This window comes from Pan troglodytes, chromosome X (assembly GCF_028858775.2).
Source record: "Pan troglodytes isolate AG18354 chromosome X, NHGRI_mPanTro3-v2.0_pri, whole genome shotgun sequence".
NCBI classification, from domain to species: domain Eukaryota; kingdom Metazoa; phylum Chordata; class Mammalia; order Primates; family Hominidae; genus Pan; species Pan troglodytes.
Window position 1 is genome coordinate 70,129,584 of NC_072421.2, and position 23,915 is coordinate 70,153,498.

At 43.9% G+C, this 23,915-nt stretch overlaps 1 protein-coding gene across 13 annotated transcripts in view; it reads right to left on the reverse strand.

Annotated features, from left to right (window-relative positions):
- Positions 1-297: 297 nt before the first annotated feature.
- HDAC8 (histone deacetylase 8) overlaps positions 298-23,915 on the reverse strand; it is a 245,363-nt gene continuing 221,745 nt past the window's right edge. For 5 of the 13 annotated variants that reach the window (XM_016943139.3, XM_009439272.5, XM_016943145.4 and 2 more), the window contains 2 exons: positions 22,497-22,602; positions 1,266-1,556 (listed from right to left, as the gene is read on the reverse strand). In XM_016943139.3, the coding sequence (XP_016798628.1) occupies positions 1,405-1,556; positions 22,497-22,602 (258 nt within the window). In that variant the 3' untranslated portion in view covers positions 1,266-1,404. Of the gene's footprint in view, positions 859-1,265; positions 1,665-20,490; positions 20,726-22,496; positions 22,603-23,915 lie in introns of those variants that run through there. The other 8 variants (XM_016943141.3, XM_016943147.3, XM_054676558.2 and 5 more) reach the window with 5 other exon arrangements.

A 23,915-nucleotide genomic window follows, 5' to 3' on the forward strand; every position in this document is an offset into this window, starting at 1 on the left:
CACTCCCTGGACAGGGACAGCTCCTCCCCAGGGTGCCAATAAGCCCCTCTCCATGACTGCAGTGCCAGTATTCCTACCCCACCATGGACAGCCCCAGTGCAACACAGAGCTTGGCCTTCTGTCCCAAGAACTTGGGCTAGGGACACACTAGTTCCCCAGTGAGGTCAGACTCTCAAGCCGGGCCAGAGTAGAGATTGGAAGGAACAGGGTTATTCTTGACACTTCAGCGAGAAGAAAAGTTCAGAACTGTGTGTGCTGTCAGTGGCGCTTTACAATGAAGACAACGGGACAAAGAAGTAGGTTTTCAAAGATTTTATTAAAAAAACCAAAGATATATAACACTAAAACAACACCAGTGGACTTCTCCCCACCTCCCAGTCTGCTGATCAGTACCCTCTCTCCCAGGGCTCCACCTGGATGGTCCTGAGGCCCAAACCCTGCCTCTCAGCTGCCTCCTGCCCTACAAACTGGTGACTGCTCTCATCCAGCTTCTGATCTGTTTAATTTAAGATGATTAAAATACTCCCCTCCCCAATTCGCTTAAAAATAATTTTCAAAGATTAAAAACTTCATTTGTGTGTGTGTGTTTTTTTAAATAAGAACTTTAAATGTGGGATATCTCCTTCTTCCCCTAGGCCCAGTTGAGGACTCTGGGGTGCCTGCCTCTTCACCCCAGGAAGCCAGCTGCCACTTGGTGCCCCTTGGAAATTTTCAGGAAGTAATTTCTTTCAAATTTCCCCTGCAGTCATAAATTCCACAAACTGCTTGCATAAACACGCTGTCTTCATTATAGGCACCACTCCTCAGTTCTGGAAACCTGATCTCTTTCTGTCAACTAGACCACATGCTTCAGATTCCCTGCAAACAGGGGAGAAAACAAAATTCAAAGTCAGGTAATGTATGTGAATTACACCCCAATAGAGCTATTTTTTAAAAAGCACTTATATTTTGGGGCTTATTCTCTGCTGCTCTTGGGAACTCTGTGACCTCGCCATAAGGAACAAGACCAGAATAGCTTGCTGGATGATGAGAAACAAATGGCCCAGAGACCCCTGTCACCCAGGCAACCACCAGCCAATTACTGGACATGTGATCGAGGCCTTTGACAGCCAGCTGACTGCAGATGCTGGGTGTATCCAGCCAGAACCAGAAGAGCCACCCAGCTGAACTCAGCTCAATTGCCAATCTATAGAGTCATGAGCTAAACAAATGGTTGTTTTAAGTCTCTCTCTCTCTCTCTCTCTCGTAACACTTTTCAGAGTTCATTCTTTACTAACTGCATCAAATCTCATGCTCCCCACCCCCAACTTTTCTTCCTTCCCTTAGCAAGGCACAACCCTCCTAGCATTTTCTCTTGTGAGTACCTGTGAAACACGGATTGGGGGCTTTCCTCTGATCTCAGGCCTAAGAGTCTTTGAGGGAAAAGTGATCATTTGAAATCCTACCGGACTGGGCTCTAGGAATGAAAAGTTGCTCACTTTGTCCCTCCGTAGTCTTTGCCTTGCCACACTTCCCCAGGTAGAAACACTGGGCTCCAAACCCTATTGGCCACTTCTCTGAAACAGAAACAATGCTCCCTGAGGGCAGGGCCTGGCTGTCTTACTTTTGGTTGATTTCCAAAGTCTTGCACAGTGCCTCACTCATAGTAGGTGCTCAGTAAATGGCTGAATGAATGGACGAATGAAAGGAAGGAAGGAAAGAAGAAACAAATCAGAAACAAACTACTTGCCTATCTTTTTTTTTTTTTTTTTTTTTTTGAGATGGAGTTTTGCTCTTGTTGCCCAGGCTGTCGTACAATGGCGCAATCTCGGCTCACTGCAATCTCCCGGGTTCAAGCAATTCTCCTGCCTCAGCCTCCCGAGTGACTATGACTACAGGTGTGTGCCACCATGCCCAGCTAATTTTTGTATTTTTAGTAGAGATGGGGTTTCACCATGCTGGCCAGGATGGTCTCGATCTCTTGATCTCGTGATCCACCCGACTCGGCCTCCCAAAGTGCTGGGATTACAGGTATGCCCGGCTTTGCCTATCTACTTTTATTTTAAATTTTATTCTGCAGTAAAATTGACATTTGTGCATGTGCAGATCTGATTTTAAACATATGTATAGATTCATGACAGAGAGGAGTTCCATAACCCCTCAAATCTCCTTGTGCTATCCTTTTGCAATCACATCTTCCTTTCTCCCCCACACCTAGCAAGCACTGATCTGTTCTCCATCACTGTAGTGTTGTCTTTTTGAGAATGCCATATAAATGCAATCAAACAGTCTGTAACCTTTTAAGATAGGCTATTTTATTTTTTTACTCAGCATAATGCCTTTGAGGTTCATGCAGATTTGTGCATGTATCAATAGAAGTTCATTCCTTTTTTGTACTTAGCTTTTACTTTTAAAATAATTATAGAATAACAGGAAGCTGCAAAAAAAAAATAGTGCAGAGAGGTTCTACACACCCTTCCCCAGGTTTCCCCACATGTTAACATCTTACATAATTACTGTTCAATATCCAAGTCAGGAAATAGACATTGGTACAATTCACAGATCTTATTAATATGTCACTAGTTTTACAAGCACTCATTTGTGTGTGTATAAGTGTATAATTCTAGGCCATTTAATCGCAAGTGTAGATTCATGTAACCTCAACCACAATCAAGATACGAAACTATTTTATCACCACAAAGATTTCCCTCCTCTACCTCCTTTACGGTCATTCCCATCCCTCCTCCTTCACCATCCCTAAGTCCCGACAACCATTCATCTGTTATCCTTCTCTAAAATTTGGTCATTTTGAGAATGTTATAGAAATGGAACCATACAGTATATAAACTTTTGAGATAGATAGGCTTTTTTCACTCAGCATACTGCTCTTAAGATCCATCCAAGCTATGGTGTGTATCAAGTTTGTTGCTTCTTTTTGCTGAGTAGTACTCCACAGTATGGATGTAGCACAATCTGTTTAACTACTTATCTGCTGAAGGACACCTGAGTCATTTCCAGTTTTTGGCTATAGAATCAAGCCACTATGAACATTCACATACAGGTTTTTGTGTGAACATAGTTTTCATTTTTCTGGGACAAATGCTCAACAGAATAACTGCTGGGAGGTATGGTAGTAGCATGTTTAGCTTTATAAGAAATTGCCAAACTGTTTTCCAGACTGGTGGTACCATTTTACTTTCCCTCCAGCAATGTTTGAGTCATCTGGTTTCTCAGCATTCTTGCTGGCATCTGGTGTTGGTTTTTATTTTGGCCATTCTGATAGATGTATAGTGATATCACATTGTGATCTCAATTTGCATTTTCCCAATGGCTAATGATGTTGAACATCTTTTCATGTGCTCATTTGCTGACTGTATATCCTTTTCATATCTTGTCTTTTGCCTACTTCCTAATTGTTTTTTTTTTCTGTTGAGTTTGGAAAGTTCTTTATATATATTTTTTATTTTTATTTTTTGAGACAGAGTCTCACTCTGTCACCCAGGCTGGAGTGCAGTGGTGCGATCTCGGCTCACTGCAAACTCCGCCTCCTGGGTTCAAGCGATTCTCCTACCTCAGCCTCCCTAGTAGCTGGGATTACAGGCATGTGCCACCATGCTCGACTAATTTTTGTATTTTTAGTAGAGAGGGGATCTCACCATGTTGGCCAAGCTGGTCTCAAACTCCTGACCTCAAATAATCCACCCGCCTCAGCCTCCCAAAGTGCTGGGATTACAGGTGTGAGCCACTGCACCTGGCCCTTTATATATTTTAGATACAAATCTGTTGTGGGATATATGATTTGCAAATATCTTATCTCAGTATGTAACTTATCTTTTCATTCCCTTAACAGGGTCTTTTGTAAAGCAAAAGTTGATTTTGATGAGCTCCAATTCCTTATCAATTTTTTTTCTTTTTTTGGATCATGCTTTTGGTATTTCAACCCCCTAACCTCAAAAAAATCTCTGGATAATCTTTGATCCTTAATTTCTTAGTTCACGCCTTCTCCACATCTTATGAGTTGTGAAGCCTAACCTCAAGATGTCTCTCCAATCTATCCCCTTCTTTCTGTTCCACTGTCTCTGCTTTAGTCACATCTCTTGTTACTCAGGTCACTGCGACAACCTCTTATCTGGTCCTCCTGCTTCTAGAGCTATTCCCTGCACAATTGCTAGCTGTGATCACATTCCTTCTCTGCTCAAAAAGACTTCAGCAGGCTGGGCGTGGTGGCTTATGCCTGTAATCCCAGCGCTTTGGGAGGCTGAGGTGGATGCATCACCTGAGGTCAGGAGTTTGAGACCAGCCTGACCAACATGGTGAAACCTCGTCTCTACTAAAAATACAAAAAAATTAGCCAGTCGGGGTGGTGCGCGCCTGTAACCCCAGCTACTGGGGAGGCTGAGGCAGGAGAATCGCTTGAACCTGGGAGGTGGAAGTTGTAGTGAGCCGAGATGGTGCCATTGCACTCCAGCCTGGGTGACAGAGCGAGACACCATTTCAAAAAAAAAAAAAAAAAAAAGACTTTAGCAGTTCCCGACCTACCACCTATGAATGAAGTCCAACTCCTTAGCGTAAATGGGCCCCATCCATGCTTTCCTGTTTCCACACCTTCGCTTGTGTTGTTGCCTCAGCTGAGGACAACCTACAGGGGACACTGGTGTGAAGTGAGAGTCCTTCCATCTGTAAGTATAGCCAGAGCTACGGGAATGACTGAATGCAAGGATGAACAAAATTCCATGTCAAAGCATTCCAACAAGACATGTTCGCAGGGAGGAAAGGTAGGTGCTGTACTCCTCTGCTGCTCTGCCTCACTCTCCAGTTAAATTTGGAGGCAATTAAGAAAAACAACAGAAATAATTTTCACCAAGAAGTTGATGATGAGCAATGTTGAATTGGGGTAACAATAAAAATGCAAGCTTAAATAATGCCCATTGTTTTCCCCTCACATCTAGCTTTTCCAGCAGTGGGTGGCAGCCTGAGAAAATTCTAAAGGCTAGCACAGGCTGGGGCCTAGGGAGACAAGAAGTTCAGACCACAGCGGGCAGACTCAACTGCCTAGAGAGGCCAAGAATATACTGTTTGTAAAGCAGGCTGGGGGCAAGACACAAGGGGCCCTCTTGATCCTTTTTTCATTTTCTTACTTTGAATCATGACATAAGTGTAAGAAATATTTTCCTTTTTTCTTAACTCTGCCACAGAAGAAAACAAAACCAAGACAGTGTAAATGGAAACTCACACTTGGCCTAGAGTAAGAGATACAAAAGGGACTGGTGGGGCTTGTGGCAAAGAGGAAGGTACCTGCTGGCAAAAGTGGGCAGCTGCTGCTCAGCTCCAGCCACTCACCACTGTGCAGTCCTGTCGGCCCCATGGGACCGAGTCCTTCCATTTTCCAAGAGAAGTCCAAATTTCACATTTTTATGCAGTTTCCACTGTGTTAAATTTGGGCAAATGACTGACATTTTAAAAGAATATCATATGAGGCATTAAGATGAGTGGCCAAACAAAACAATTTTGGAGGCGAGATGTAGCTTGTGGACTGCCAGTTTGTGATTTCAGGTTATCTCTGAAACAGTCTTGATTTATACCTAAGGCACCCCATTTCACTCTCAAATATCCTGGTTTGGACAATAAACTATACTGTTACTCTAGCTCTGATGTACAAGAAGGAGTACTGAACTGGGACTCAGGGGGCCTGGGTTCTACTGAACCACTGGTTGACTCATTTGTTTATCAATTTATTCAATAAACATTTATGGCATGTCTACTCTGTGCCAGGTATTTTGTTAGGTGTTGATGAACAATCTCTTTAGTCTTTCTTTTTTAAATTAATATATTTTACTTTTAGAACAGTTTTAAGTTTATAGAAAAACTGAAGAGAAAGTACAGAGAGCTCTCATATATTTCCTTCCCCTTCCCCTACAGGCAGTTTCCCCTATTATTAACATCTTGCATTAGTGTGATACATTTATTACAGTTAGTGAATGGATACTGATACATTATCATTAACTCAAGTCCACTGTTTACGTTAAGATTCGCTTTTGGTCTTGCACAGTTCTATGAGTTTTGAAAAGTATATAATGTTATGTATCCACCATTAAAGTATCATGCAGGAATAGTTTCACTGCCCTCAAAATCACCTGTGTTCCATGGACTCATCCCTCCCTTCCTTTCACTGAAGCCCGGCAACCATCATCTTTTTACAGTCATATGGTTAGAATCAAACAGTATGTAACCTTTTTGGACTGGCTTCTTTCAAGATGCATTTAAGTTTCCTCCATGTCTTTTTGTGGTTTGATAGCTCATTTTTTCTTAGTGCTGAATAATAGTCCATTGTCTGGATGTACAACGGGTTTATCCATTCACCTATTGCAAGACATCTTGGTTGCTTCCAAGTTTTGGCAATTCTGAATAAAGCTGCTATAAACATTTTTGTGCAGGGCTGGGCACAGTGGCTCATGCCTGTAATCCCAGTGTTTTGGGAGGCTGAGGCGGGAGGATCACTTGAGGCCAGGAGTTCAAGACTAGCCTGGGCAAAATAGTGAGAAACTGTCTCTACAAAATAAAAAAATTAGCTGAGTGTGATGGCACACCCCTGTAGTCCAAGCTACTCAAGAGGCTGGAGCAAGAGGATTGCTTGAACCCAGGAGGTCAAGGCTGCAGTGAGCTATGATTGTGCCACTGCACTCTGGCCTGGGTGACAGAGTGAAACACTGTCTCTAAAAAAAAAAAATTAAAAACAACAACAACAACAACCCAAACAAACAACAAAAAAGACCCCCAAACATTCATGTGCAGGTTTTCGTGTGGACATGAGTTTTTAATTCATTTGGGTAATTACTAAGGAGTGTGATTGCTAGATCATGTGGTAAGAATATGTTTATTTGTGTAAGAAACTACCAAAATGTCTTCCCAAGTGACTGTACCACATTGCATTCCTACCAGCAATGAATGAGAGTTCCTGTAGTTCTACATCCTTAACAGCATTTGGTGTTGTCACTGTCTTGGATTTTAGCCATTCTAATAGATATGTAATGGTATCTCATTTTAATTTGCAATTCCTTAGTGACCATGATATTGGGCATCTTTTCACATATAGTCTCTGACTTAAGATGTTTCAACTTTATGATGGTACAAAAGTAATAATGCATTCAGTACACTCCTCAACTTGAGATGGGGTGACATCTAGATAATCCCATCATAAGTTGAAGATAATGTAAGTTGAAAACATACTTTCCACTTATATTTTTAACTTACAATGGATTTATTGGGACATAACCCCACTGCAATAGGCAGAGGAGCATCTGCACTTACTTGCTGTCTGTATATCTTCTTTGGTGAGGTGCCTATTAATATCTTTTGTCCATTTTTATTTTTTTAAAATATTTTTAAATTTTTTGTAGAGATGGGGTCTTGCTATGCTGCCCAAGCTGGTTTTGAACTCCTGGCCTCAAGCAATCCTCCCTCCTAGGCCTCCCAAAGTTCTGGGATTACAGGCAGGAGCCACCACACCCCCAAAATGGGCTCGCTTTTGCCCATTTTAATTTTTTTATTTAATTTTTTTTTTTTTTTGAGACAGGGTCTCGCTCTATTGCCCAGGCTGGAATGTAGTAGTGTGATCACAGCTCACTTCAGTCTTGACTTCTTGGGCTCAAGTGATCCTCCCACCTCAGCCTCCTGAGCAGCTGGGACTACAGGCACATGCTACCATGTCTGGCTAATTTTTAAATTTTTTGTGGAGACAGGGTTTCACCATGTTGCCCAGGCTGTTCTCAAACTCCTGGACTCAATCGATCTGCCCACCTTGGCCTCCCAAAGTGCTGAGATTACAGGAATGAGCTACTGCACTCAGCCTCTTTTGCCCATTTAAAAATTGAGTGTTTTCTTATTGTTGAGTTTTAAGAGTTCTTTGTATATTTTGGATTGAACTCCTTTACTGGATATGAATTTTGCAAATATTTCTCCCAGTCTGTGGTTTGTCTTTTTATTCTCTTAATCTTTTTAATGTGGAGCAGTGCGGTCCAATAGAACTTTCTTGGATGATGTGACCATCCTACAGCTATGCTGCTCAATATGGTAGCCACTAGTCACATGTGGCTATTGAGCACTTGAAATATGTCTAGTGCAAGTGAGGAACAGAATTTTATATTTTGTTTAATTTTAATGAACTTAGCCACATGTGGCTAGTGGTGAGACTATATTGGACAGAGCAGACATAGAACAGTCCTCTTGTGCTTTTTTTTTCCTTCATGACGTTGACTAGGGGTCATCCTTACTCCTCCTTTGTTTACAACCTTCCTTTTCAATCTATTAGCAAGTCCTGTGGATTCTACCTCCAAAATAGATTCCAAATCTACCTCTTTTTTTCCATCCTTCACTGCTGTAACTGTACCCCAAACTATTCTTACCCTTTATGTGGATGATTCTAATAGCCTCAAGACTGGTCTCCTTGCTTCCTTCCTTGTCTCCTACAACCCTGTTCTCTATTTAGCAGCCAGAGTATTTTGTTAATACTTAGGACAGACCACATCACTCCTATGCTCAAATCCCTCTAACAGCCTCCAATCACAATAAAATCTAAGTTACTCACCTGCAGGGGCCGGTCCCTTGCCTCCTGTCTCCTACCACCACCCTCCTTGCTCACTTGAGTCTTCTTTGTGTGGCTTGAGCACAGAAATCATTTTTCCCTCTTAGGGCTTCTCCTGTCTTTGAACTTGCTCTTCCTTCTTCCTGGAATGCTCTGTCCTGGCTATCCCCATTTCCAACTCTTCTCATAACCTTTGTCACCTTGAGTCGACGGGTCTCAACCCCAAAGTCACTTCTGAGAGACCTTAGGACCACCTAAGCTAAGGAGCCACCCCCTCAGTCACTCCTTTTCTGTCACATGATTCTGTTTTATTTTCTTCAATCCACTTAGTGCACAGAAAACATCTTGTGTGTTTGTTTCTTTATTTGCTCGCTGTTGGCTTCCTCTCACCAGCTCTATGAGGGCAGGGACCTTGTCTGCTGTCTTGGTCATTACTCTACTGTTAGCACCCTCAGTAGTGCCTGACACCTAGTAGGTGCTCAGTACCTATTCACTGAAGGAAAAGACATCTGTAGACTACAGGGCAGTTGATCAAGCACTTTCCCATTAAATTCCCAGAGGCTTAAAGCTTGGTCATTGCTCTTAAGGACCTTATAAATGTGGGTAAGGTGAGCAAACACATGCTAACAAAAGGAGAACCAGGCTAGGATACATAAGTTCTGAACGCAATCAGCATCACAGCAGTTTGGAGGGATGCTGGTGTGATCTCAGGAACCCTTGGAGGTTGGGTGGCACCACAAAGGAACAGAGAAGTGAATTTAGGACTGTTGAAAAATGTTTCCAAAACTTCTGTCATATGAGTACCTCTTTTAGGAATGTTTTTATATCTACTTAACAGCTGTATTAATAGTCACCTTGATATATATATATATTTATATATATATTTATATTTATATATTTATATATTTATATATATTAATATATATATTAATATATATATTTATATATATTTTTATATATATAATTTTTTTATTTTTTTATTTTTTGGGGTATTAACTCACTTTTAAACCTTCAGGCCAAGCCCAGTGGCTCACGCCTGTAATCCCAGCACTTTGGGAGTCTGAGGCATGAGGATCCCTTGAGCCCAGGAGTTCGAGACCAGCCTGGGGAAAATAGGGAGTCCCCGTCTCTATTAATTTTTAAAAAGAAATTTTAAAAAATAAGAAAAAAACTTTAATACCTATTTTGGCTTCATCTATCATAAGCAGCAATAATAATAATAGACAACTTGCTTATTACATTTTAAAGCATACGTTAAAATAAATATGACTATTAAAATTAAAAATGTCTTTGTGTCACCTCAGATTGTCTCTCATATAGAGGAACATGAGGCACATCTTGAGAAAAATCATTGTAGGGATTGCCCTTGGCCAGCCGGTGTCCAGGCTGTCCTACTGCTGGCAGGCTCTGGTATCTGAGAATCTTAGATGGTATGCACCCCCGCTCTCATCCAGCTATCCAGCTCCCTCAGCCCAATCTGGTCCATTTTTCTGTCCATTTATTGCCTAAGCCTTTGCTGATGTCTACAATGGCCTAGGCCCTGTGCTGGGTGCTGGGGTCACAGAGGGGATCAAGACAGTTCTTGCCGTGAAGGAGTTCTTGGCCTCGTGAGGAAGACATATATGGAGGCAAACACATTATAGTCCACAGCAGCAAGGTGATACAATTCTGGTATGTACAGAGTGCTGTGGGCAGAAAAAGAGGGCATAAGAGGCTTCACAGAGTAGGTGGTTTATTGAAGGGCAAAGGAGGGAAGAATGTTCCAGGCAGCAGGAACAGAGCAGGATGTATAAAGCCAACTGCAAAGTTTTTGAGGTCAGGATACAGGATGAAGTTCAGGGAGGGGAGCAATGCAGCTGGAGAGGTGGCCAGAGGCCATATCAAGGCCAGGGCCTTATCTGAGAGGCCATGGGGAGCCTCTGAGAGATTGTCAGGGAGCAGGGGATCTTGTGGGATCCAGGGCTAGAGCAAGATTTCCAGCTGCTGCCCCATCATGGCCAGGTTCAAGGACCTCATTTTCTACCTGGGAACAATTGCAGTACCAAGGGTTCCTATGAAGCCTTGGGCATGTGATGATATGGATGGCTGGTTTAGTTTTTAGCTCTTAATTGTCAACTTCATTGCTTGCCTTGGAATGTCGATCCCTCCTGTCATCAGAGAGCCTTTAATTGACAATTAAGTAAAACTGCCAATCACCACTTGTCTGCCTCTGACCTGAATTAGAACCTGAGGTTGTGGATTAATCCCACCAGGCTTCTGACATTTACAGGACACCAGCACTTAGAGGATATTACCCTGATGGTTAGGGTGCTCTCGTCTTAGTTCTCAAGGCACTACTGCAGTCTCAAACAGAACCGAAGCAATTTCTAAAATAGCCTATGATTCATTTTTTCTCCCCTCCTGTGCCTAAATCTGCTGGCTTCATGTGGAAGGATGGGCGCAAGTAACTGTAGAGGTGACATCACAGGAGTGGGCTGCTTGCCTGCCAGCCAGCTTGTGGAGCTGGGCCCCGGCAGTTGTCTATCTGCTGGGCTGGGCAATGCCTCCCAGCCGTTTTGGAGACAGAGCTCTGAGGTTCTTTGGTCAATGTGCCTTCTCCACATTTCTTTTTCTCAGACAAAAATTCTGGGCTGGGAAATCCAGGATAATGGGAATAGCAGTGGTAGGAGGAATAATACAGCCTTACATCTGTATAATGCTTTAGAGTTTGAAAGCTATTTGCTCTATTTTGCCCCACCCAAACACCAGTGGGAAATGGAAGCTGGGATTTTTGACTTGAACTGGAGACCAAGTCTCGCTCTCTTGCACAAAAAACCTAAATGCTAATATCCCCTATTCACCTCAAGGCATATCATGATTAGGCCTTGGACGCCACCAGAAGGTCAGAGAGGCTCCCTTCAGCTTCTAGGTGCTTCCTGGAAGATAAATTCTCCAGGACAAATTGCCTGGCAGGCACAATCTATTAACTATGCCATCCTGACTGAGCCAACAAGTAGTGCCAGTCTCAGCACTGCCAACTCCTTCTGCACACCCTGGTTTACAGTCCCAATGGTCCCAAAGACCTTTACTGGAGCCAAAGAAACAGTCGCTAACTGTGGAGCCCTGAAGGTAGGGTGTGTCACAAACATCTAGAAGTGCCAACAGCTGCCAGAGAGCTCAAGGGCCTGTGAAAGGAAAACCCACAATTCAAGTCACATCAGCTATCACTGTGGATCCTGAAGGGAAGGTCACTAAGCCCAACCGTGAACAGCTGAAGAGTGGGGTAGAGGGATTCTTTTCTTGGAGGAGCCATAAAAATGGTTCTGTGGTGGTCTCATGATTGCTCTGTGATCATTCAGCATGTGAGCCCAGCATGGCTTGGTGTCCCCAGTTCCTTATTGCCACAGTGAACATGAGAAGTCTCCTCTGGCCCAGCTCCCCTCCTGTGATCTTCCCCAGGATCATGGTCACCAGGCTGGAAGCCAAAAGAGTGGTATACTCTTGACTGGCCTTCCTGGTTTTAGATTAGATTTCAGTGTCACTAGTGTGCACGTATGTGTCAGGGGATGAGGGTGGGGGTTGGAAGCAGTGAGCCATAGATGCTCAGCAGTATTGTGAGAGCAGCAGGTGCTCCTGCTATTGTTGCTGCCATAGCTGCCACCACCACCACTATCACCAAATGAATCCAGGATGACCTTGTGTAAGACCACAGTTGCTGGTCAGTGCCATGAAAATGTCATCTATGTAAACCAAGATGCTTGTACTTGGGTAGTTCTCTGTCAGAAATCTTGGCGGGGTATAAAAGTGACCCTTTTGAAAGTTGAATCTGTAAGTCTATATGTGGAAAGTGACTGTCAGAACAGAACATCACCACCTCCAAAGCAGACAGACCTCCCAGAACTTGTTTTCCAGCTCATGGCAGAAATGTGCACCTATGAAAGTAGATTAAGAATCACCACCTCAGCCTGTTTTAGAGATGTGAATAAAAATCTTGGCTTGGGACTGCCGTCTCTCTGGTTGACTGATTTTTCAATTGATTTGTATTTATTAGCTAATGAAATTAAAGTTGTAAAAATGATAACAGAAACACAATAAATCTCTCCCACAACTGGCTGTTTCTATGTCACTATGGTGCATTCCTCACTTTGATTACTTCAAAGTCTATTATTTTGTTTTCAATTATTCTGTTTTTCTGGCACTGGAGAAAATCAATTTGTTTTATTTTCTCTTATTCATGCACTCAATTATGCTCTTCGGGCACATTTAATCACTTTGATGTTTTCATTTTATGGCCCGTCTCTAGGCACTTCAGCTGCATTGCTGCCAATGGGCAAGCAGGACTAATTTGCATGTCACAATAGACTTGAAATTCTAACTCAATTTAGAAATCTTTGTGAAATCTCCCTCCAAAATGTGCTTGGAGCTGCAAAGAGGCAGAAGAATGTTGGCAAACCAGGAGCCTGTAAAGATACTTTCCTTTCTCAAAAGACTGTGAGCTCCTTCATGACCCGACCATGGCTTGGGGAAGTCCCTGTCCAGGTACAGCAGAAAACCATGGGATGGGAGGTCTGCAGACCCTCCTCTGGAACTCTGTGGTGAGAATCCTGCAGCAGCTGCCCCTCAGTGGCAAGGCCAAGGAGGCTAGGCCCACTTACCCTGGCAGAAAATGACCCTTAGCACTGCTGGATTTGGTGGCTGTGCTCAAGACAGCACCTGAATCTCAGTTGGTTAAAGAGCCTCCAGGTAGACTGACAAAGTTGTCAACAGTTAGGCATTCCAAAACCCTGAGTGGTTTACCTTATTTTTCCTAATAATTTCCAACCTTCCTTCTACCCCTTGATCATTTTAGAACTAGAAGCTGGAGGGAAATGAGCAATACAATCGCTTTGGGCATGTACTTCGGGCACACAAGAAAAAAATGCTTAATTAAACGTATTAGAGGCCTCCAACTACTCTTTGAATATTATTGGTTTGTTTATGCAACAATCAGCAGCTCTGCCAGGCAGAAGGAAAATTCCTTATTTCCTCTTCTAAGCTTTGAGTATGATCCTCAGCGTCTCAGTTGGAATCCTATCTTCCGCACTTACCTGCTGTGTGACTTTGTACAGGCTAATTAACTCCCCTAGGCCTCAGTTCCTACATCTATTAAATGGGGCTAATAATATTATATACATAGAGACTGATCTGCTTCCTAAAGTTCTATACTGTCAAGAGTTTGGCCATATTCACATACCGCCTATGTGGACTTTTCTTATATAGACATAAAAAAACCCCAGCCTCATCCTAAGTAATATCTTTGAAACCAAAGAGTTTGATCTGATAATTATATTTCTTTTTAATACACATTGAAACATATATCTATATTGAACATACTAAATCCATTTCTCTTGGGGTCTTTGATATTGCTTGTCTCTTCATCTAGAATGTACTTCACTACCATTTTTTTTTTTAAGACAGGGTCTCACTCTATTGCCCAAGCTGGAGTGCAGTGGTGCAATCATGGCTCACTGCAGCCTTGACCTCCTGGGCTCAATTGATCCTCACATCTCAGCCTCCCAAGTAGTTGGGACTACAGGTATATGTCATCACACCCAGCTCAGTTTTACTTTTTTTTTGGTAGAGACAGGGTTTTGCCATGTTGCCCAGGCTGGTCTCCAACTCCTGGGCTCAAGTGATCTGCCTGTCTCGGCCTCTCAAAATGCTGGGATTACAGGCGTGAGCTACCATGCCCGGCCGAACTCAAATTTTGTAAATCTCCTTCCCTCATTTCATTAATCTCTGTTCCCAAATGTCACCTCCTCAGAGAGGCCTTTACTGAATAGCATCCCTCAGAATTTATCAGTAAACAACATTAAATTTTTATTTAGTTGTTTATTGTCTATCTTCCACACTAGAATGTAATCTCCATGATGGGCAAGGACTTTATTTGACCTATTTCCTTTATTATTTTAAGAGACAGGGTCTCACTATGTTGTCCAGGCTGGTCTCAAACTCCTGGGCTCAAGCGATCCTCCTTCCTCAGCTTCCTAAGTATTTGGAACTATCAGCCCACATCACTGTGCCTGGCTTATCTATTCTATTTACTTCTGTATTGCCAGTGCCCAGAATAGTGCCTGGCACATATTAACACTAAATGGTTACTGTTAGGCTTCCCTTCCATTCCACCAGGGTGGTGTCAAAGAAGGCAGAGTAGAAAGTCAGGACTTTCCATCTTTGCTTAATGGCAAGGAGGCCCACCCACTGCTATGTCAGTAGAGGCCAAATGGGGAGCAATAAAAAGGTGCCGCTCCCATTTTTGGCCAGAGTGGTATCAGTGGAGGTCTTTTGGAGAGCCTGAATTCTACTCCACCCAGCAATACTGAGGTGCCCTTCTTCTCCCCAGGGTGTCAATGGTGGCTGAGTAGGGAACCTAGACTTTTACTCCCCACCTGGAGGTAATAGGGTAGTGCCCTCTGCCCCTGCCAGCATGTATTACTTTTTTTTTCCTGACTACACGTTCATGGTAGAAATTTTGAAAAATACAGAAAGAGCATAAAAAAATAAAAATCATCTATAATTCTAATTCTAGATAACTACTGTTAAGGTATATTACTTTGGTAAAGTATCATCAAAGATGACTACTGTTAGCACTTAATTCTTGTGTTTTTCTGTGCATATCCCCTCTCCCAAAACACACACTAAATATAGTTACAAAATTGAGACTATATGGTAGTAAGCCACTTTGTATCCTGTTCATTTCACTTAACATTGTAATCATGAGCATATTCTCATGTCATCAAATTATCTTTTAAAATTTGCTTTTTAACTGGCTGCAACAAATTTTTTCATGTAGATACACTGTATGGAATTCATAAGACACTTCAAATTCAGTACATCAAAAGAGAACACATCAAGTATATGTTTCAGTAAAGCTATGTCCCCTCCCCCAAGAGCTTCCCATTTCAGTCAGTATCCAGGCTGGAAATCTCAGAGTCACCTTTACTTCTTCCTTTCTCCCCGATCCTCTATAAATGGCCTACCTCCCAGTGCTGGTGATGATACTCTCTTCATAACAGCTCTCAGTCATTTCTTCTATTTTACCACCACTATTCTAGTCCAGGACCTTGCAGTCTCAGTCTTGCACTACCATCACCATCCATCCCAAATATCACTGTATCATGTGGTGCTCTAATTTCAGAACCTAGAATGACTTCCACTTTACGGTGGATATGAACTAGTCAGCCTGAAATTCAAGGGAGCCTGCAATCGGCCCTCCATCCCCACCCTTCTGAATCTCCCTCACTTACAAGTGCATCCCTACTCTGATCTATTCAAATCCTCCCTAACCTAGATTTCTCAACTATTTATCAGGAGGAGGGATCATGTCTTAAACACCTCGTATATCTCCCAATGGCACCAACATGAGGGGGGTGGGGTTCAAAAATATATGTGTTGATTGCTTGAGCTGGGCTTTAAAGTGGAGACACAATCATATCTCTTAAAATTAAACTGCTTCTGAAGCTCACTTTGGGAACCTGAGCAGGGGGAAAGGGTTTACTAGGGGAAAGGTTTACTAGCGACTAGAAAAAAGCAGAGGGGATGGATGCTGAGTAGGTGTCACAGGGCAATGCTGCCACGGAGAAGAGGGCCACCAGGTCTGGGTTCAAATCTTGAGTTTACCACTTACTTCTTGCGTGATTAGGGCATGTTACACAATGTCTTCGGGTGCCAGTCTCCTACCTCATAAGGAAATTGTGAGGTTAAAAGAGATCATGTATGTGAAGTACCCAGCACAGGGTGTTGTGCTGTACCCTGTCAATATCAGTAGTTCCCACTTCACAGATTTAGGTAGAAATTCCAAGTCTTCATGAGTAATATGCCAAGGGTTTTCATGGTTTCTTAAAAGTTGCTGTCTAAGTTACTGTAACTTTGGGGAGCAGTCTCCATTTTTATTTTAGGATTAAAAAAAATTTTTTTTTGTAGATAGGGTCTGGCTCTGTCACCTAGGCTGGAGTGCAGTGGCACAGTCACAGCTCACTGCAGCCTTAACCTCCCTGGGGCTAAGCAATCCTCCCACCTCAGCTTCCAATGTAGCTGGTACTACAGGTATATACAACCACATCTGGCTAATTTTTGTATTTTTTTTGTAGAGATGGGGTTTCACCATGTTGTCCAGGCTGGTCTTGAACTCCTCGGCTCAAGCAATCCACCTGCCTCAGTCTCCCAAAGTGCTGGATTACAAGCTCGAGCCATGGCGCCCGGCCCAGAATTTTTAAAATTTTCAGCATGACATTTTTGTAACTTATTTTTCTGTTTAACAACAACAATAACAACGATGACAAGAAGCCTTTCCATCTCTTATACTCTTTAGTGAAACAAGAAAGAGAGGAACTTGCTTGATGAGGAAGCCCAAGCTGGCAGTAGGCTCCTGGAAAGGACCACAGGGAGATGAAAAGGAATAAAGAGCCAGCAGGGGACAGGAAAGAGAGATAAAGGATGGACATCACAGAGATTTTCACCTGAAGTCATGCAAATTGGCTCAGGTATCCTCCAAAACCCTACTCTGAAGTCCTTCCAAGAAGCCCTAAAGCAAATGGTCAGTTTATCCTTGGGACCAACCCTACCTTTCAACTTATCCTCATGGCTTCTCAAGAAGAAAGAGACAGTGTGGAAGGAAGCCAAGTTTCCATGGTATAGAGTCCCACCATGCAGGAGCACTGCTTCAAGCCTGGGGCTCCAGCAGGCCTTGAATATGCGCAAACCTGAGCTCCAATTGCTAGCCCCTAGAAGGATGCCAATCCCGGATGTCAGGCTGCCAGAGGAAGTGCTGCTTATACGCAGCACAATGGTTCTCCTAAGAATATTACCAGTAGATGTGCAAAGGGTCTCAGATTGGGGCTGTGGAACTGCAAATGGCAGACTGGGTCTGGTGGCTACAGCACATTTCAGGCAGCAGGAGCTGGGTGAGCTGGCTTCTCCTACCTTCTGTCCATTTCTTTTCCTTCTCTACTAGGGAAAGGGAGCTAGAAGCTTCAGATTACACTATGGTGGGGGAGGGGGCGGGGCCTAGGGAGGGCTACAAAGCCTATGTCGGGGGCCAGAATTTCAAAGGTTGCCCAAGGCTGTCTTCTTCCCATTTCCAGGGAGTTTAGTGTTTAGGATTAGCCACATGGAAGGAGCTGGGCATGTAGTGTGAGATAGGAGGGTTTACTAGGGGCGATTGGAAAGAGCAGACGGGATGATGAGCAGATTTGACAGAGCAATGCTGCCAAGGAGAGGAGGGAAATAAAGGTCAAACAGCCTGACTCTGAAGCTCCACTCCAGGCCTGTGTTCCAATGTCCACTCCACTGCTTATTAGCACAGTGTGTGGCACACAGTAGGTGCTCAGTAATTACCACCTGCTGAATGAATAAAGGCGATCTTGGCCAAGTCACCTATCCTCCCTGAGCCTCAGTTTCCTTATCTGTAAGATAAATAGTAGCTATTCTTCTTATTATTTCATCTGTGTTGTTTCTGTCCACACCCGTATCAGTTTGTTAGGTTGCCATCCTAAGGCTCCTTCAGTAAGGGGAAGAAAGGGCAGATGCATGCAAGGCCTTTTTCTTCCCTTGTGTCTTCTGCCTCCCCCTTCCCTCCTCCTCCTCCTTACTTCCTGACCTTGTTTGTTTCTTTTTCTCTCCCAGTCAAACCTGGGGAATAGTTCTGGGAACACAGAGCAAGTGTTGAAACCTCCAGTTACAACTGTAACACATTCTCACAAATGCACAACTCCCCCACTCCTGCTCCCCAAGAGGATTGGGCCTGGGCTGCAATGTGGAGCTCTGAGTCTCCTAGGGACCTCCGCTTGATTCGAATGTCATCAGTACCAGAGACCAGAAAGCCTCCTACCTCTATCTGCATTTCCCCATGCAGAGCTAGCCAGGCTTGAGGAGCTAGCCCTCCCTGGGGATTAATCATATCAGCATTATTCCAACTCTGGAAGGTTCACCGTGAGCCAGTTCCTCTGGAGTACATTCACCAGAGGAAAGGCAACCAGCTTTAAGCAAATGAAGATGGTGCAAGGATGATTTTACAATAGTAGTCATGAGCTGGACTAAGCCATCTGCTCTCTAACCTGTACTTTCTTATGAACAACGACACATGCCTTCAAGATAGCTCATTGGCACGAGAGGAGCTTTTCTCTGTGTGAAGCTAAGAGCTTGAATGGACTCTCCATGGTTTTGTGGGTCTTTTTCCTCTCAGAAAGACTAATGGGCAGTAAAGATGGGATAAGTTGAGGTCTAAATTTGCCTGTCCCTTCAGTCATCCTGTAGCATGCGGAACACATCTCTGTAAGATGAATCTTCTCAGGTTTGGTTTCCAATAGGCTACAGTCTCATCTTTTGTGTCTCTAAGGGATGTGGCAAGAAAGAGAAAAAGCCCAAGCTTAAAGGCTGCACAAATTCAACCAGATATGCTGGCTGAACTCCCACACATAGAGTGGAGCTGAATCCATTCATTCCCTCATTGCCATCTTACCTCTCCAAAGCAATCTGTGTCACATCCTACTCTTTGTTTTTCATGGGGTGAGGGGAGGTGGAGGGGAGGTACAGAGAGAAATGACCAGCTTCACTGAGGTTTTTATAAGCAAGAACAAATAACAGTCTTGTAGACAGGTTCAGGAAAATTTTTCAGAATTCAGAAAATTCAGCAGCCTTTCCACGCTGACCATTGTCATGGCAACGCACTATCTGATGGCAGCATGCGTCACCATGCTGGAGGGGCACAGTATCAGTATAGCAGGTTAGCCTGGCCATTTTTAGCAACATTTGGACTTCTTTCTAGCCTTGTTTCTTAAAGGTTTAGCTGAATTTCTCTTTGGTTCTGAGCTTGTGTGTTCTGCTAAATTTGCATGGCTAGAAAACAAGACTTTGTCAATATGAAAGGGATGGCTAAATGGAAAGTCTGAACATTCCTAGTATTCTGTAGCCACTCCACTTGCTGTCTACCCTCTCTGGCTCCTCCTCACCCACTCTTAGCTATGTAGTTTCTCTTCTTCTCTGCCTCAATTCTTTCCTATACACGGCATCACCTCCCCACACCCAACAACTGTGACTCATCTGCCAACCCCTGCACTCTCACCATATTCTTTCTTTTTCTATTTTCTCATTGTAATATACAGCGTCCTAGAATCTTAGGGTTGGAAGGAGCCTTAACAGCAATTTAGTCCAATCACCCTCCCCCAAGGCAGGGGCCCTTCTACAATATGACAGCCTAGGGATTGTCTAGCTTCTATTTGTATATCTCCAGTGACAGAGACCTCATGCCTTTCTAGGCAGTCTGTTCCACTTTGGATAGTTCTAATTGTTAGAAAATGTCTTCCTTCTATTGAATGAAAATCTGCCTTTTTAAAATATCCATCCATGGGTCCAGCTCTATGCCTTGTGGCCACATAGACCCTGTCTATGCCCTTTGCACTGTGACAGATATATGAAGTAGAGACCACATCCCCAAGTCTTCTCCGAAAGGTCCCAGCACCTCCAACCAGACCTTTTGGAGCCTGGGCTCCAGTCCTCTCCCCAGCCTGACTGACCTCCAGGAACATGCTCCTATTTGTCTAGAGCCCTTTAAAATGAGGTCGATACTTCATTAGCATCTCTGGAGGCCACCTTGCCCTGGTGACTCATACTGAGCTCCGAGTTGACTCAAATCCCTAATTCTCTTTTAGCAAAATGCTGCTAAGCCATGTTGCCCCAGTTTGCATGCATGTAGTTGCTTTTGTAGGACCCAATTCCTGGTCCATATGTTTTCCTCCAGTTTGATTTCATTGGGTTACAATCAGAATATTGCTTTAACCTGTTAGGATCTTTAAAAAGCTTGACTTCCATGTAATTTTCATGTCCTTTGAGATCTGTTATTTTTTTCACCAAACCTCATCCTAGCCTTTTATCTCAAATCTCTTTTTGATTTTCTGCTCTTTTAGGGTTCTTACCTTTCCTCGTTCTCTTCCCTTTGCATTACCTTCCTTATGTCTTCTCTCACTTGTCATTTCCATTTCCTCAATAGCAAGATGCCACCACTCTCTGGAGCTATGTCCCTGGGTATGTGTACAGGGAAGCAAGGGCATACACATATCTGCACATATGGAGGTGTGAGCGAGTAGCTGCAAGGCTTGCTTGGTTTCCCTGTTTCTATTGCTTTGTCTGTGCTCTACCAGGATTTAGAGCCTGGATGGGGGAAAATGGCAGAGTTGAAGGAAGAAGGGTAAGAGAAGCCGGTCCAGGATCAGTTCTGAGGAACATAGGACATGCGTACCAGGTTTGAGGGGAGCAGGGAAAACTGGCTGGATGGCTAGTGTTCATCAAGGCTGCAACACCATGAGAAGAACTGGAGAAGGGCCAGGAGTGGAAGGATTTTGAAGGCCTTAAAAGTTGGATAAGGGAGGAGGATTTTGTTAGGAAGCAAGGACTTGTGGGGTCAGTAGCCACTGAGAGGTGAGAGGGAGTTAGCTTGAAACTACAGGGTCGCGAGAAGGCTGAGGGCTAAGGGACGCCTCAGAGGGGACAATCAGCAATGCTGTGAGAATAACCTTGAGAGTCTATGACTTCTTAGCTTAAAAACTTTTCTCTGGCTAAATGAGCTCAGGACATGAAGACTTTGCTGCTGTCATTTACTGGGCTCTGCTAGTGGATAGGGGCATTAATGTAACTCACAGCAAAGACTCTCCGAGTGTAGTGTTTCCTCAGACTAACTCCAGCATAGAACAGGTCTCCTTTTTGTGTTGGATTATATTCCAGCGAGGGACTCAAAGGTAGGAGAACTGGTGCTATCTTGGTCATTTTATGAATAAACATGAGAATTTCCCTGTCCAGGTTAGGCAAAAAGATACCCTTGGCCTCTTAACTCTGGCAAATAATTAGGATCTAAAAAATACACATATGTATATGTACATTTAATTAAACAGGAAAATGGGTGCCAAAAATACGTAATGCGAATGGTGGATAAAGTGAGTTGTGAAGAAGCAGCTGGAGTTCAGAGGGGGCGCTACTAGAATGCTGAGGACAGTGACCCCAAACAGCCAGTGGACAGTGGGATCAGGAGGGAAATGCCCTGATGGCTGCCACTTCCCCTCTACCCCGAGGCCAGAATGATTCCAGGCCAGCCTTGGGGAAGGGAAGGAGGCTAGGCCAGCAGCCCATCTGCAGCACTCTGGCTGAGTCCAGGGAACCCACTCCCAGGGCATCAGAATCCCTGACTACTCATTGTAGTTCCACATTCTTTCAAGGCTCTACTGGATCAAGGACTCATACATACTGGAAGAGAATGTCTGTGAGCCCCCTCCCCACCCCTGCTAAGTCTGAATTGACTTGAATTTTCCTCTTTTTTTTTTTTGGGACAGGGTCTCGCCCAGGCTGGAATGCAGTGGTGTGGGCATGGCTCACTGCAGCCTCAACCTCTTGGGCTCAAGGGATCCTCCTGCCTCAGCCTCTCAAGTATTTGGGACCACAGGCATATGCCACTATACCTGGCTAATTTTTAAATTTTTTGTAGAGATGGAATCTCGCTGTGTTGCTCAGGTTGGTTTTGAACTCCTGGGCTCAAGCAATCCTCCCGCCTCAGCCACCCAAAGTGCTGGGATGACAGGCGTAAGCCACGGTGCCCGGCCAACTTTTCTCATCTTAAAGAGTGCTTTACTATTGGCCTTTTGAAAGAAAAAGGGTCTCAGGGAACACTTTAGAGCTGATTTTCCCCTGGCAGTGCCAAAAGCTGAACCCTTTGTCCTTCTGAGGTGACATTAGCCAGCCAAATGACAATCCCAACCAGAGTGGCCAGTGTAGAATTCCAGCTACAAGCTGTCAGGCCAAGAAGAGGTTTCCCTTCCAAGTCAGTGAAATGATTAGCTACCAAAAGGCAAATGGTATTTAAGGAAGCCCCCACTGATGGGCCACCACAAACTGGGTGGAACAAGGAGGGCAGGCCTCGAGGGGCGGTGCTCACCTTTGATGTAGTTGAGGATTTGTTGGATTCGGTGGGGCTCATTGCGGTCTGGCCGGCAGCTTGGCGTGATTTCCAGCACATAATCAGGACCATATGCTGTGAAAAACTGTAAGGAAAAGGGAAAGGCCAAAAAACAAATTAAGCCACATAAAACCTCCAAACCAACCACATACAAACAATCAAAAGAAACTCATACTACCAACAAGGCAAGGGAGGCCTCCTTGGGCAGAACAGGATGATGCAGCAGGAAGCCCTGCCTTGGTGGTATCACTACTCCCCTTGCTCAGACCTTCAATGATATTCCCCTGTGAAATTATTTAGCTTGCTGTCCAACGGTCTCTCTGCTTAGGTCTCAACTTTTCTCTCCAACTTCAGCTCTTACTGCTTCCTTGTCCTCTGGCCACACTAGACTGCTTGGTGCTCTTCCAAATCACACCGTGCTTTCTCTTTCCTTAGGATCTTTGCCATTGCTCTTTCCTGGGGACTGCAAAGGCCCTCCCCCAGTCCCCACTGCCTGTGAAAAACCTCCCCATCCTTCCAGGCACAGCTCAAATGTCACCTCCTTCACAAAGCTGTCCCTCCTTCTCCACCAACCCCAAGAGCATTCTGTTGGTACTTCTTTCAGGGCCCTTAAATACACAGTGCTTGCCTGCACATCACATGCAGGTCATTGTGCTTGTTGCAGAGGGACTATAAAGATGGATGAGACCTCCTCTGGGGTCCTCTAGGTGTTCACAGGCATATTCTGCATTGGGTAGAGATTTTTCAACAGTGACCCAATCGCCCCACACTGGACTGTCAGCTCCCTGAAGGCAGGCAGCACCTGTGTCTTATTCATTTCCTTGGTCCCCACAGACCATGGCAGCTGCTTGTTAGTTTTGGTTGCCTTGAATTCCCTGGCCCAGGAATGGCAAAGAAGTCTAGTTTCTCTACTTTAATTTTTCTTTCTCTATAGTAGAGTTTATTTGTTTTTTAATTCAAAGAATCAAAATAAATGTTTGTGGATTCTATTTCTAGCTTGGTAGATGACTCCTTGTGACCACTGGGAAGTCACAATATCTGATTCAGCTTCTCTGGTAGGGCTGACTTGGGGAAAAACACTCCACGACAAAGGGAATCATTCAATTGGGATAAGTCTTTGAATGGGAAATATGCAAAGCTACTATTTCTGTTTAGTTTTTAACAGAAATAGTATTTGTGCACACTCTCCAGAGGGAGAGCATATGGTCCTTAACATTAAGTGCTTTCAATAGTGATATTGTTAGGTGGTAAGTAAACCAGGGAAATTCAAATTCCATGAAAACAAAATGGTACAGAGGGCATGAAAAAAGGATCTTGACATACGTCATGACTTTGATGCCATTCAAAGAGCTTCTTAAAAATAATCCAGAGTTATTGCCATTGTCACCAAATTATCCT